Raw genomic sequence first — 15,079 nt, 5'->3', positions numbered from 1 at the left:
TTTTTCATAATCCACATAAAAGGACCATTTGCAGCAATAATGTGTGTTCCTTTAATATAAACAATGTTTCAGTGACTTTCAGTATCTGTATTAATTCCCACAAAATATTCCATAAATCACACTTGAAATAAAAACAAAATTCTGTAGTAACTGCTCAATCTTTCATAAGGAAAGACACTCTATTTCAGTTTGCAAAAGAATTATATGTATACTGGTGCTTATAATTAGACATGAATGATGTAGGAACATACAGCAATGGCAACATTGTTTGCAATATAAAATGAACTTACCTGAATTCTCATAGGTCAGTCAGAAAGTAATGCCTCTTGTTTATTTCCATGGAAACTACAATAGATGGAAAGAGCACAATAACACTATTTCATCAAGCCAATTCTCATCCACAAAACATTGTTTTTCAACACAGTCACTGTTAGCTGATTTGCGTGTATGACCTGACTGAGATGCTCTTCATTTCATGGTGTGACAGCTTTACACGGTGTTCTAGAATATGGCTCGTTAGTCGCTGTCATCACTGCTGAAATGCACCACCCACCACCTTACTGTGCTCACATCCACTGTTCTGTCTTCACAAAAATTCAACAAGCATCAGTGTCAATGGGGGGAAATTTTTTCCACATGAAGGAATTCAGTTCCACATCTTTGCTTCTTACACCATTCCATGTCAGACACCATTCTGTCAGGCTGTGCTACCATCTGTTGCACAGCATCAAAATTTAAGGGAATATTGCTAGGAAAGTTCAACCTCTACTGCCATACCACCAACATCTGCCTCTGATGTTATGGGCCAACATAATAAAATAGGAGGCAGTACTTTCAGATCATCCCTTGTATTACCTCCTGAGTAGAGAATAAATAATTTATTTGTGTACTCTGTTCCACAGTGCAAACATTTGGTTTAATATTTATTTCTTGGGGCAGAGTTAGCCAGCAACTATGGACTTTGGCACATGTAACTTCTAGAACTGGAATTCATATGTGGAGTTCAAATTGAAACTGGACAGAATCGTTTTGAAGATTTAGGAAAAGATATCTTTTATCATTAACTTTTGAATGTCTTCTACTTTTCTTCTTTCCATTCTCAACTGGAAGTCAGTTTGTGACAAAAAACAAACCAACAAAAATACCCAACAACACAAAAAACAACCAACCAGAACTCTTCCCATCATTTTGTGCTCATCTGACAATCACAGTAACGTGAATGGAAGTAAACTCTCCTAGTTAATAGATTCCATTTGTACCACATTAGTGTTGACAGAGAAAAAAGGAAAAAAAGAAAAAAGAAAAAAAAAAAAGGAAACACCCAAAAAAAACACTCACTCACCTCATTCTTTCTTGTATGTTTAACAGATAAAATATATTCAGAAACAGAAACTGTGAAAAAAAAAAAAGCCATGAAAAGTAGCTATTAAGGCAATCACAAATTTGTAAGATAACTACTTTTCTTACCTGTTATTAACACACTGCCTGAAAGGAAGGGTTCTTAGCAGAATCTGAGCCAAACAGCTCTAACATGAGCTATCGTGTGGAAAAGACAAGACAGTGCTAAACATAATTAATGGCTAAACAAGACAAAAGTGTTCGTGAAGATGGGGCAGAGAAGTCAGTAATGTCTTCTGCTCTGATCAGATGTTGTACTGGTTCTATACCATCATGGGCTGAAGAAATCCAGTTTGCTTTGTAAATTATAAAAGAAGAACTAACAGGCATTGTAACAGTCTAAATGGAGACCCTGTGACAGTCTAAATAGAGACCCTTTATCACCAGTTGTTGCTTTTATTTAAAGAAGAAATATTATGTACAATACAATAAATGGTTGCTGTTTCATGTGACATAAGGGTTGGAAAATATCTATTAAAACCCTACAGCATTTGATGATTCATACTTGGCCTTTTTCTGTAGGGATTAATTGTATCTCCTGCTCTGTGTTGCAATGACATTTTACCTAACAATACTCTGCCTTTATTTGGTATAACAGGTTATACTGTATTGCTACAGCTTGAAACAGTTAGACCTGAAACTGCAAAAATTGAAAAGAAGCCAGTGCTGACTAAAAGACTGTAAAAGCTGTGTTAATACAAAGAATAAAACACTATATCCACACCTTTGTAGATGTAAGGCTCTTGGCTATCTTCACCACTTTGGATCTTCCCTGGCAGAAGCCTAGATAACCTCCTTCAGTAGCCTCAAAATAAGCATTCACTTAATTGCTGCAACAAAAGCAGTCTGTGTGGAGGGGGTGGGGCATCATATTTATTGACACAATAATCTGTCACTTACTTTCAATTATTTTTCTACTTGCTCGTGTCACACAACTGACACACAACCAGGACTTCTGTATTCAGCTGTGGATTATACTTGTACACGAGACTGTGAGTCTAAAACTGTATAGTTTTGTTCATGATAAAGCCTTTTTTTTTTTTTCTTTGACCATAGCTTTAAGTCATGATGTACTTATTTGACAACATATAGCTAACTTATTTCTCAACAACGTCTAAGGGAACAAGTTACCTGTTCTGTCTGCCTTCTGTCTTCCTGCTTATTCCAGATATCACAAATCAAAACCTATCTACCACAGCAAAGAAACACAGCTACGTGTTCATGAGCACCATGGAGTGAGTCTGTATATGGGTATATTACACAGAACAAATTTCATGAATAGGAATTTGAGATGCCAGTATTGAAAGAATTGTTTGGGAATACACAGGAAAAGAACAGTTCTATTTTGTATATGCTGAAGAGGATCTTTCCCTGGATATATGCGGGGTGTTGACAGTGCCCAAGAGGAACTTCTCCAGGGTTTTTATTTTGAATAGATTTTAAGTGGAGCCCTCAAAATATAAATGCTCAATTCATATAAGGAAACAGGTAACCTTTACTCATCCATTCCATCTGCCTTTTATTATCACATAGATTTCATCCATGCAAGCCTCTGAAATACCAGAAGTAAAAGAAAGAGAATATTGTAAATTATTACATACTTCCTCTGAAGGAAGGCTGAAATTTTCATTTTGTTCATTTATTTGGTTTAATTTAATGGGGGAGGTGGAAGGAGGGATAAGAGAAGGAAAAAAAAATAGTTGTGTTGCAATGCTAATGAGCACATTTACAAGGCTCTGCCAGAAACTGTGTGCTTCAGCTTGCTTTTATTAGCCATTTTGAAAGATATCTTAGTTGCAGTTGCACAAAAAGCATTGTCAGTGCTTTTATATTTTCTCATTTAGAATGCTATGACATTATTTGGAGAAGGACTAGTTCTGCAGCACATAAGCCAGTATCAGTATTGTATAATACAGCAGCTAGACTCATTTTGCAGTGTGATTACAAAACCCATCACAGTGAATTATACTGCAAGTTAAATTGGTTTCCACCTTCTTCAAAGCCAGAATATTATCTTGCACAAATAGTGTACAAATGTAGAAATAATACAAGTCCAACTTATCTGAATGATAGACTACAGAAAGCTTCTACTGTTCACTCCATCAATACTCTGTCTGCTGCTAACGACACCTGCTACATTCTGAAAACTCTAATAATGCTGAATGGTCCCACATTTTTTTCTTTATTAAGCTTCAATTTACTAGGGCAGCCTACCACTGCTAGAAACTCTCCAACTCTGATTTTCTTTTTTTTTAAAGTAACCTCTTTTCATTTCTCTTGGTCAGAAATACTTGTGAACATGTAATGCTACTGTATATTCTTTCAATTAACTAAACACTACCATCATTAGCTTTGGATTTTTCAGCATCATTTTTAACACAGAAGCAATTCTTTGGTATAAGTAACCAAGACTATGCACTCTAATTTCTCCTGTGACAGGCTTTTGTATTGCTTCTAGTCATGGTGGGTTTTGTTGTTGTTGTTCTGTTTTGGTTTTTTTTTTTTCATATTTTTTAAATGTGGTGCTTGAACTCCCTGAAGTGACAATACAGCCCTATGACTGCGTCTGAAAAGCAAGCTACTTGTATTACAAAATTAAAATATACACTTGTAGTGAAAAAAATGCACATAGAACAAGAGAGATTAAAAGTAGTTTTATGAAAGTGACTGCTCTGGCTTACCTGATTGTTTCCAGTTACTGAACACACCATCTGAAACCAGCTGAAAAGAAGAGCTATGTGGTCATATTGAACTTCCTAGCATTATATTCATGATATCAAAGCTCAAGACAATTGAGGGGTAGGGAGAAGGAGAGAAGCGGTCAAACAGCTCAATTAAGACAGAGATTGTATCCCAGGAAAAAACAGACACAGAAACAGAGTACCTAGCAGTTTCCTATAGCTGGACAGATCTTGGAAAAGCTTTGTAAAATCCATCTATCCATTTCTAGCATTTAATAACAATGCAGGCAGTTCAAAAAGTAATAATTAAAAAAAGAATCCATACAAACATGTAGGTATATACAACTGCATGCATATAATGCAGTTGATTTAGTTTTCTCTATCAAAATCAGCAGGTCTATCTCTAGCTGAGCTGTACAAATAAATGTATTTAGAACATACTACTTTGCAGACATTCTGTCTGATCTCCAGATTGAGAATTGTTACTGCTGCGCTGTGATACAGTTGATGGTATTTGGAGTTGCCATAGTGTTAAATGCTTCTTCTGTGATCAGCAACTGCTGATTTAAATGAAAATCTTCAGCCATTTTCTCTGCTGCATATTTTACAGTCATTTCAAATTCATCATAGACAAAAAGGTATAAATGATACCAGATAAAAAATACATTATATCTAAATGAGCTTTCCATGATTTGTTTTCAAGGTCACAGCACACAAATAGTATCTGCTTTCAGCTGCTTTAAAGGACAGAATATGTTGAAGAACTTCAGTCATCTGAGTTACAATTAGTAAAAATGTACATGTTCACTTCACAGCACTTCCATATTTAAATGCCTGAGCTGAATTTCTGGTCTGGACAATGTCCAGGCCAAAAATGCATAATCCCAGCTTTAATGTGGGGGATGATTTACTTTAGCAGTTCTGACAAATGAGTGTGAGACGTAGCTAGGTGAAGGCAAGCCAGAATCAATGGGACTCTAAGGCGCTTGGCACTTGTAAAAGATTTTCAGAATTAAATTCTCAAATTTAGCAGTATTAATAATTCTAATTTAATGCATTTTCCTTGTCACTTACAATGACTCAATTGCTAATTAAATGTTGTTGAAAAAGATGAATTATCATTCTACATGCTTAAAAAGAATGTTGCTAATATGTCTAAATCTAGATGTAAAATGTAGAGTGGTATGATTCTAATCCCACTAAATACCATTGTTATCCAAAACAATTTTACACCGAATTAATTTCATTGTCAAAAAAAGGAGCAAATATTGGACAACTGAATGATCCACATTTAAACTTCTACTATGTATTGCCCTAAAATTTATATTCATATGACACTGAATTTGCTTGCAGAATAAGCCTTTTCCCTTTGGTGGGGTAGCAATGACTCAAAAAAAATGGCATGTGGCTATGGGCTGAGCCCATACATTCATAAAATTTTTTCTCCCTTGTGCATATTAGATATTCATGTTTAAAGCCTGTATAAATGCACAGTTTAAAGCTATGCCTACCAGAGTAACTACCATCTCTGTTTGACTGACAATGATGAGATTTCTGTCATGCTTTGCCTCTCCCACAGTGCCAGTGATGGGATTTTTTTTTCTGAAAATCTTATTACTGGATGTACTGTCAAGGTCTCAGATGGAACTTTCAATCAAAATGGCAATCAGAAGGTTATCCATTTGTGAGTTTTTCTACAAAAGATTTTTGCAAAACTCTACAGTGAATACTATATAACACATAGTCAGAGCTACTAGTCCTAAATGATTATATGACTATAAACAATTATGTGATCTCACAGCACCTTCCATTGCTCCCAGGGTTGTTATGTAGACTAGAAATTGGTTTGGTGTAAGTTTCAACTCAGATTTTTGCATTTATACTACTATACACAACTGTGGCAATTCTAAACACATTGGAACTTGGTACAAGATTAGTAAGAATGTGTCTGGCTGCTGTTACTGTCTCTTACATAGTTATATGTGACTTCATTGAAGTCTTAATAATTTCTATCTTTATATGATTTCACTGTTAATAGTATTACTGAAACTGCTTAGAGATTCTCAGATATAGAGCTTTTAAACAATATATAAATTAAATGAATTGAATGCTTCATTCAAATAAAATTCATATAGATGTGGTGTTAGCATATAAGTTGTCCACAAGCTGGAGTCATTAACATCTGACATGCCAAAGCTGAAGCAAATTCTGTTTCTGTTTTGAAATATAGACAAAGTTGGGGATGATGCATTCAGATGTTTATCTTTGTGGAACAGGTGTTACACAGGAATCTAAGGAGGAAATATTGTTTTTGCTTGCACTACTTGAAAAAAGAGAGGAAGGGAGAGGAGAGGAGAGGAGAGGAGAGGAGAGGAGAGGAGAGGAGAGGAGAGGAGAGGAGAGGAGAGGAGAGGAGAGGAGAGGAGAGGAGAGGAGAGGAGAGGAGAGGAGAGGAGAGGAGAGGAGAGGAGAGGAGAGGAGAGGAGAGGAGAGGGGAAAAGAAAAAAGAAAAGAAAAGAAACAAAAAGAAAAGAGAAGAAAAAAAGAAAAGAAAAGAAAAGAAAAGAAAAGAAAAGAAAAGAAAAGAAAAGAAAAGAAAAGAAAAGAAAAGAAAAGAAAAGAAAAGAAAAGAAAAGAAAAGAAAAGAAAAGAAAAGAAAAGAAAAGAAAAGAAAAGAAAAGAAAAGAAAAGAAAAGAAAAGAAAAGAAAAGAAAAGAAAAGAAAAGAAAAGAAAAGAAAAGAAAAGGAAGAGAAAAGGAAGAGAAAAAAGAAAAGAGAGTTTATTTTTCAGCATGGTGCAGTAAATTAGACACACATAACTCCTGTGGTCACAGTCTGCTGCATATCTAATTTTCCAAACACTGTCAAAAATTGCTTCAAACATTCTCCTTTTTATTTTGACTGTATTCACCTAATAAATAAATTATTTTGGAGAAACTACATTCCTCCACAGACTATGAAGTTATTCAAGCAGATTCCTTTCTGCAGTGTACAGGTAAAACTGAAAGAAAAGCAATAACAAGAAAAGTATTTATAAAAATATATTTCACAAAGTAGGAAACAATACAGGAGTTTCTCTGAATACAATACATGGAGTAAATAAACAAACAATAATATAGCATCAAAACAAAGTAGAAAATTAAAATGATTTGCATGTAATACATAGTTTTATTATACAATTGCTACTTCTAAATGGCAAGTTTGCATTACAAATTGAGTATGCTTGCAACTTCTAGTGCTGTTCTTTCTCTGTGTGCAAGAGCCCTGGTGCATCACTATGAATATTATAGAAAAGAAATGCTAATAACATAAGCAGTAAAATTATGTACACACTGGTTCCTGCTCTAATACAGTGGAGAACTATAAGCATGTTTTTTTTTTTTTTTTACTGTACTGTGTTATGTGTGGATTTCTAAAAGTCTATAGTTTAAATATTCACATGAACCAGTTTACTTCCAGCTGTTTGTGCTTGTATTAAAAACACCAGGTATTAGATTTATGAAGAAGATACAAAACTGTCAAAAGTTTTTTTTCTGGGAAAGTTTTATTCCTGCCATCAATCTCTTAAAATTCTGCTACTGCAAATGGAGAGGTTACTGCTTTAACCTACAACAATTTGTCATTTTTCTTTTCAAAATGTACATGTATTAAACATTATATATAGAAAAAAATCTAAATGATATAATTTAGTTTTCTTTATAATCTTATTCTATAGATTATCAATCTTCATAAATAAAAGCAGTAATGGACACCAATAAAATATTTATTTCAAAGATTAAACAAATAAATCTGATCTTTAGCAATAAAATCAGTAATTCTTTCATATATGTCCATCCCCTTTCACTGTTTTTTCTTTCCTTTCAGAAGTACCAGATTGACCCTTCATTTAGAAAAAAGATCTTTTTGTAAAGCAAGGTTTTGGACCCCTGCATCCGAATCTTTGCACATGAGTAGGATTTGTTACCCATAACTGGAATGGATTAAGAACATGTGAATATTTTAAGGCTTGACACAATATTTAAAGATGATATTCAGTCTGTGGTTACGTGGCCAACAATTACTGTATGTACAATGTATGGTCACTGCACAGTAGAAGCCAGTAAGGATTTACAATGCTATTTCTATTCAGCATTGCTAAGAAGACCAAGATATTGCTTTTAACATTTCTGTGTTGGGATCTTTGTTGGCAATGCAGAAACAAACCATTAGCTTTACATACACTGGCAGGAGCTACTGTTCAACAGCAAAATCCCTGCAAGTCCATTTCCTAAGAAAGCACCAATTCATTCTTTTCAATTCACTGAAGATAATTAAAGATCTAAATCTCCATCTTCAGAGTGGTCAAGTGAATATCAAATATCCAAAGACTTCTAGACACTCCACATACTTTACTTCACACTCCACAAGACTTAACCTCCTAACATATACTTTTTTATTTGGTTCAACATTACAATGTAGTTGATTTTATAGATGACTGGCGCTAAACTTGCCTCTAAAACAAAAAGCCACATTAGTTTTAACTAACAGCAGTGGCCCTAGAATAATACATGATCGTTAAGTCAACAGTGAAAAAGTTTGTAATCCACTGTCAAGTTTCTTTGTCACTTTCTCCAACTGAGTAAAGTTCTCCAAGTCTTTTAAAGCGAGGACCCCATTCACTGAGGTAGTCAAAATTCTGATCTGAGTCTGATGCAGAGGACTCCAATGAACTAAGGGAACCAGCAGCTGAGCCTCTTCCTTCATAGCCATAAATCTGGATAGAGTCATATGGTGGAGCTGTGGGATCGTTATCGGCTTCATGAAGCCTTACATTAATAAATTCATCAACATCAACACCATTAGGAACAGGTGCAAGACCCTGCCTGGGCATAAATTGAAGATCAGGTTTAATATCCTTACGAGGCAAAAATCCATTAATTCCATCTGGATTTTGCAACGTTGCAATGTCAAAAGCTTCTGTATCTTCTTCTCCACCTCCTTCATCATCATAGCGAATAATATTTTCTCTCACATCTTCATCATCTTTGATGATTAAGGGCTCATTCTTATGTCTTCTTAGTGTTACAAACAGCACCACAATGACTGCAAAGAAAGTATCACAAGCCAATTAGGTCAAAAAAATTCAAATCAAAACAGTACATGTTAAGCGTAGTTAGGGATGATAATAGGTTGCTTTTTGTGAAAGTAAAGGTAATAAGGGTAGAAAAAAGATGAGAGACCTATAAATTCAATCCCACTCAAGTGATGAAAATTTGATCAGAACCACTGGTTGGTCCTGTTTTTTATTATCAGTTCAAATTTACATTTGATGCTCAATTTTTTACAAGTAATAAGAGAATGCCTATTTCCACTTTTGAACCTCAAATGTAAACAGCTTTCTCCCCCCCCCCCCCTTTTTTTTTTCCATTTGAAAAAAGCTACAGATCTAGGTGAAGCCAAACTAACATAATTCAGTGAACATTAGTCTACAATGGTCTGCACTTAGGATGAAGTTTTTCAGAATTTGAGGGTGCTTTTCTGAAAACACAGCCCTAATGACATAAGGAAATTGGCCTTTCTTATATAATTGAAAAGAGAATAAAACGGCAAGAGAGAAAGAAAGATTTTAGATACATCAGTTCCAGAATCATGGACAGATGCATAAAAAGCTCTAAATTGGTTATACTTGATGTTTTGTAGTTTAATATTAAAATCTCAGTTACTAATGTAAATCTCTGTTATAAACTGAAGCTGCTAAGTACAGAAACAGGCTTCCACTTTTCTATCTCAGACATGTTTTATTTAATTAAAATACACAGTGCTTCTTATCTTTTAAAACTGTAATATCTCTTATGCCATTACAATCCAGAGTAAACTCAGACAATTCTTACAGATACAAAAAAACTATTTTCCATTTGCTGTAGCATATGCTCTGTTCACTTTTTTACTTATATTGTTTTTTTTGTTTCATAATTTTTTATGTATTTTATATGTAACACTCTTTCAATCTGGGACTTTGTTTTGTATGCCTTTCTTCAGTTCTTAGTATAAAAGACACACATTTCTGAAATGTCCTTCAGTACTGCTGCAGATTCCATTAGATTCTATGTCATTATATGTGACTTATCTGCTTACAGATGCCTATGAATCAGAAAAATTTTGAACATCAGGTTGTGAAATGAATACTTACTTACCTAGTAGCAAAATGATGCATGCTAATATTGCAATTAGGGCTCCCATGCTGAGTCCAATAGGAAGTACATATGCTTCAACATTACAGGACTGGACAATACCGTCACTGCTGCAACCGCAGACTCTAATAGTAAGAGTGCTAGTACTGCTCATGGGAGGATTTCCACTATCACTTATTATGATTGGCAGTAGGTATACTTCTTGTTTCTGCCGACTGAATCCATTATGCTTTGCCAAAATGCTGAGAGTATTATCTGAAAGAGGGAAAATTTGCATTGTTTCACTGCATAGCATAACTGCTAAAGCCGCTGCTTTTTCCTAACACATTATGAACACCTCTACGCAAACAAATATGTATTTTATAATATTCATCAAATCATCAGTATGTGATAGAGTGGTCATTCCCCTTCCTTTCTGGCTTGCCATGCCCGAAATAAATGAGTACAGTATATGCATTGTTGTGTCAAGAGTAATGAACCTAATGGCAACCCCTCACTTTCCTCTCTGTGCACCTCCTTATTGATGTCTTTTCATCATTATTCATCACTATTTTTTTAAGTTACACAGTCGTGTATGCTTGTTTTTACTTAGATGTGCTTGTCTTCTTTTTTCTTAATGGTTTAACACTATTTTAGTAAGGTACTAAGTTGAACTTTCTTTTTACATGCTGCCAACAGAGGCCTGTATAGATACTTAAGTTTAGCCTTAGAGTTAAATAAAGCAATGACTGTAGATGTGTTGGTATTAAGACTCAGTCCATTTACTGGCAAATGCAGACATTTGCCTTTTCTATGCATATCAAGCTGAACATTTGACATATTAATAATGCATGTGTTTTTATCCTCTTTCTCCTACACAGTTAAATTTCTCAAAATCACTCAGTTCTCAGTTTCATTCAAACGTGGTATCTCTGATGCTTTCAATGCTATTTTAAATACTAAAAATTGCAATTGATTGCTCCAATAAATTATTCCAAGAAATTTGATTTTGCTTAGAGTAATCATATAGATTATATCATATATATTACTAAGAATCTAAACTAGTCTTTTAACATATGTGTAGTTTGTAAATAATACCCCTGGCTCTGTACCTGAGATCTTCTAGTACCTTTACGTAATTAGAGATTCTAGCAATTTAACAACACATTCCTTTCAAATATCAATGATCATGTATGTGTCAGCATGCTCAGTTATAAACCATGATCAGTGAGCATGTCAAATATGCAAGCCACTGATTTATTTACATTTCTTGAATTTGAATCAAAAAATAAGGTAGCTGAAGTACATGACAACATGTGGTTGTATGTACATATAGTGACTGTAAGAAAGCTTTGTATCTACTTTGATCTTGGTACTGGTCAGATACTCACTTGGAAACATGAAATAGTTTAGAGATGTTTAATTTGCACTATGATCTCCAGGAACATTTCTGACAGCCCATGGTATTTGTGCAGCATATATCACTACCACAACATAAAAGACACAAGTATGTTCCCAAGAGCTGGCTGTCCATGAAGTACAAAAGAAAGATGCAGAGAAGGAAGAAGGGGAAAACGTTCACAAAACTAATACTGTAGAGTAATTTTTAACATTCCAGCCTCTCCCCTCCTCCAACAACAACAACAACAAAATTAAATGCAATATTTTATTCTTGATGCCTTTTGGATATATATTAGTAAGGAATAAAGGCAGTTTTAGAATATGATTACTAAATATTATCATGGTTTGGACCTGCATCAGGTTGAACCTATGTCAGTGGATAACTATTAATTTATTACTGGCATAAAACAAAAGATGAAGAAAAACTATACGATATTTAAGAACATGGAGGAGCTGATTCTCACGAAGGAACACAGGAGGCTTGCTTTCTCACTCAGTGACTATGAAACTGAATTTTAAACAGCCTTCATCTGAGGTTCAGGGTCTTTGATTTTGTAGTCTTCCTGTCTCCTTTCCTTGGTGGAAGAACCTACCAATCACATTTATACAACCTAGAGAAGTTCTTTCTACAACTTACATCACAGGTTATACAATGGTTTCAGAGATCTTCATAGCATTTAGAATACATAACCTGTGAAGACCTACCTATAAATTAACTACTTCGTAAAGAGGTATTCATATGAACACTTCAGAATTGCTTTGCAGAACAAAAAGAATTCTTAAGACTTTTCTTTCCAGGAACCCAGAGTTTTTATCTATTCCAATTAGAAACAGTCACATCATAACTGATAACACCCTGGGGCTAAATAAATAGACCAGTCCCTTCTTGTGCTCTTTTTAAAATTAAAGGAAGCATATGTTTCTACTACAGATAAATTTCAGATAATGAGCTCTTAAGGATTCTGACAACTCAAACAGGACACAACTCCTTGATGATAGCCCATTATTTTATCTGCTTCTATGATGAAGTGGAAAAGGCAAGTATATTTCAAGTCAACAACTAGCACACCTTTAAAATTAAGAAAAACCTGCACTCCTTCTTGCTGGCTGAATGCATCAATGATTTAATGCATACATGTGAAAGTTAAACCACTCTCAGTGTCATACTTGCTATCTAACTGACATGCAAGGAACATTGCATTACATTACATTAGCAAAAACAAAAACAAAAAACAAACAAACAAATACGTATGTTTTCCTGAATATCAGTGCACAGTTTTACCAAAATAAGTGACTAATGTGCACCTCTTACGTGATAGCATTCTTTTCCTCCTCAGCACTCAAGTATCATTTTCAAACAGTGAAAAATAAATTTGTCTACTTGACTGTCTCCTGAAAAATTAAAAATATCTCAGTATGAGTTGCATCCTTAATCCTTTCACTTTAACCTTTTAAGAGAAAAAATGGTGTGAGGCTCAGTTTACAGTTCTCTGTGAGAAGTCCCACTTGGAATACTGACACATATGTAGTCATTTATTCAGAACTCCAAAGACTTTTACAGTTATATTACACAGTGACTTTGTGTTCTGGAAATCCATACCAATATAGCTTCTTCCTTCCTATAAGCCTGGTATAGTTCTTATCTGTCCAAGCCAGAGGACTGGATTGATAGGCTGAACACTAGCATCTTTGCCCTTTACAGACATGTGGAAGAGGTATGGCACCTCGTTTAGAGAGAAATGACAAAAAGCCCTGCTCTTGTTGATGACAACTTTACTTTCTGAATCACTCACTGCTATTCAGCTTGGTTCAGAAAAATTTAGTAAGCCAGAACAAGAGAGTAAAAAAATGAGAAAAAGAAGATTATTATAAGTCACAAAAACAAGAGGATGGAAGTGGGATGGAGCAAATAAAGTGCCTATTTCTGCCAACCAGTGAAGCTATGCTGTGTATTACAAACTACCTAGCACCAGTAATGGTTATCAATTTCGGTTCAGAAGAAATGAGATAAAAGATAAGGAAGACATCTGGGACATTTATCCCCATTATTTAAGTGTAAAACATGACATAATGGCTGAATAGTTAATATCATATAATAAGATATCTAGAGAAGAAGAGAAGAAAAAAACTGCTGTGTTAGACAATTTGTTTTGCCCAGGGAGGAAATAAGCAATAGCAGTAAGAAGGAGCCAACAGGAAAAAACAACAACAACAACAACAACAAAAATAAAACAACCAACCAAACAAACAAAAAAGCAAAAATAACCAAATAATTTTGCCAATGATTTTGTTTAGCAGCAAATGTTTTCCCCTTCTCTGCCGTCTCCTAAGACTAAATGTCCCTTGATGCTGCTGGAAATAGGACTCTTGAGTGAAGAACAATGACTCTCCAATTGACTTTTTAGTTGATTCTCAGAACTTGCAAATAAATGCTAGCAGCTGATTAGCAATAAACTCAATTTATCTGATTTGCTTTCTACTCTCTGTGGACATTCTCCTTACCCATAGCTGAGAAAACAGCAGGAATCTCCTCCAGGAATAACCTCCAGCACTGCTGCATGAATTAACTTGGCAGCAGGTTCTCAGCAGGAGAGGGGACGATCACTTTCCACTCATCTTTCCAATTAACCTGCTGATCCTTCATTGTAGTGCTGTTCAGGTTACTTATTTATTCATGTTACTTTTAACAAAGCAGGGAAAATTACACATAGGCAAAAAACCTCAACCCTCTCTATTAATAAAGTTCTGATGTAACCTGCCACAGGTAGAGTGAGACATTAAGTCCTTACTGACAGTCAGGCATATTCAGAAAGTTCTTTGACATTCTCAGTATCAAAGCGAACTCCCTAAATGCTCTACTCTTCCATAAGGGAAAGGACTGAAGAACTTGATTGAAATGCCAGAGTCCTATTAAATTCCATTTCATTGATCATGCACCAAATACACAGCAAGGACTAGTACCTATATTTCATCTTGCAAGCTTAAAGGATAGTGCAAGTTAAGTGATCTTAATAATTTTCTTAACTCATCACAATTTTTTTCCATCAGCATGAGGTCACATAAAACACATGTCCAAAAATACATAACTACAACTTTGATCTGCCGCTAATTTTTACCATGTTATTTAAACTTAAAATCAAATCAGTTATTTAGATAACTCTCAGTTTCCAAATTTTACAGTTAATACAAAAGATATGTCTAGGACATCACAATATCTGTGGATCATACCGTAAGCTACTTCTCTCAGAGAATGACTTTGGTGTAATAATTCATTCAACTAATTTCACATTGTTTCCTTTATTTGACGTAGACTAACATCTGAAATATTTTGTTGTGTTTTGAAGTGTTTTGCTGATTTCTGAATGTCTGAATCATTTTCCATAGTATTAAACAAAGAAACATTTAGGAGGTAGAATTTTTTATCAAGGTGTACTTTGATCAGAAGGGAAG

At 34.6% G+C, this 15,079-nt stretch overlaps 1 protein-coding gene and 1 long non-coding RNA gene across 15 annotated transcripts in view; one reads left to right on the top strand and one right to left on the bottom strand.

Annotated features, from left to right (window-relative positions):
- LOC112533264 overlaps nt 1–15,079 on the top strand; it is a 102,196-nt gene that overhangs the window by 17,549 nt on the left and 69,568 nt on the right. The gene's annotated exons all lie outside the window — the stretch shown is intronic.
- The window catches only part of CDH8 (cadherin 8), a 143,889-nt gene continuing 135,760 nt past the window's right edge, over nt 6,951–15,079 (bottom strand). For 5 of the 7 annotated variants that reach the window (XM_015292511.4, XM_015292513.4, XM_040707136.2 and 2 more), the window contains 2 exons: nt 10,253–10,504; nt 6,951–9,161 (listed from right to left, as the gene is read on the bottom strand). In XM_015292511.4, the coding sequence (XP_015147997.3) occupies nt 8,668–9,161; nt 10,253–10,504 (746 nt within the window). In that variant the 3' untranslated portion in view covers nt 6,951–8,667. Of the gene's footprint in view, nt 9,162–10,252; nt 10,505–15,079 lie in introns of those variants that run through there. The other 2 variants (NM_001100289.2, XM_025154211.3) reach the window with 2 other exon arrangements.

Source organism: Gallus gallus, chromosome 11 (assembly GCF_016699485.2).
Source record: "Gallus gallus isolate bGalGal1 chromosome 11, bGalGal1.mat.broiler.GRCg7b, whole genome shotgun sequence".
NCBI lineage: Eukaryota > Metazoa > Chordata > Aves > Galliformes > Phasianidae > Gallus > Gallus gallus.
Note: the sequence above shows the minus strand (reverse complement) of the source record. Positions and strands in the feature narration are given on the sequence as shown.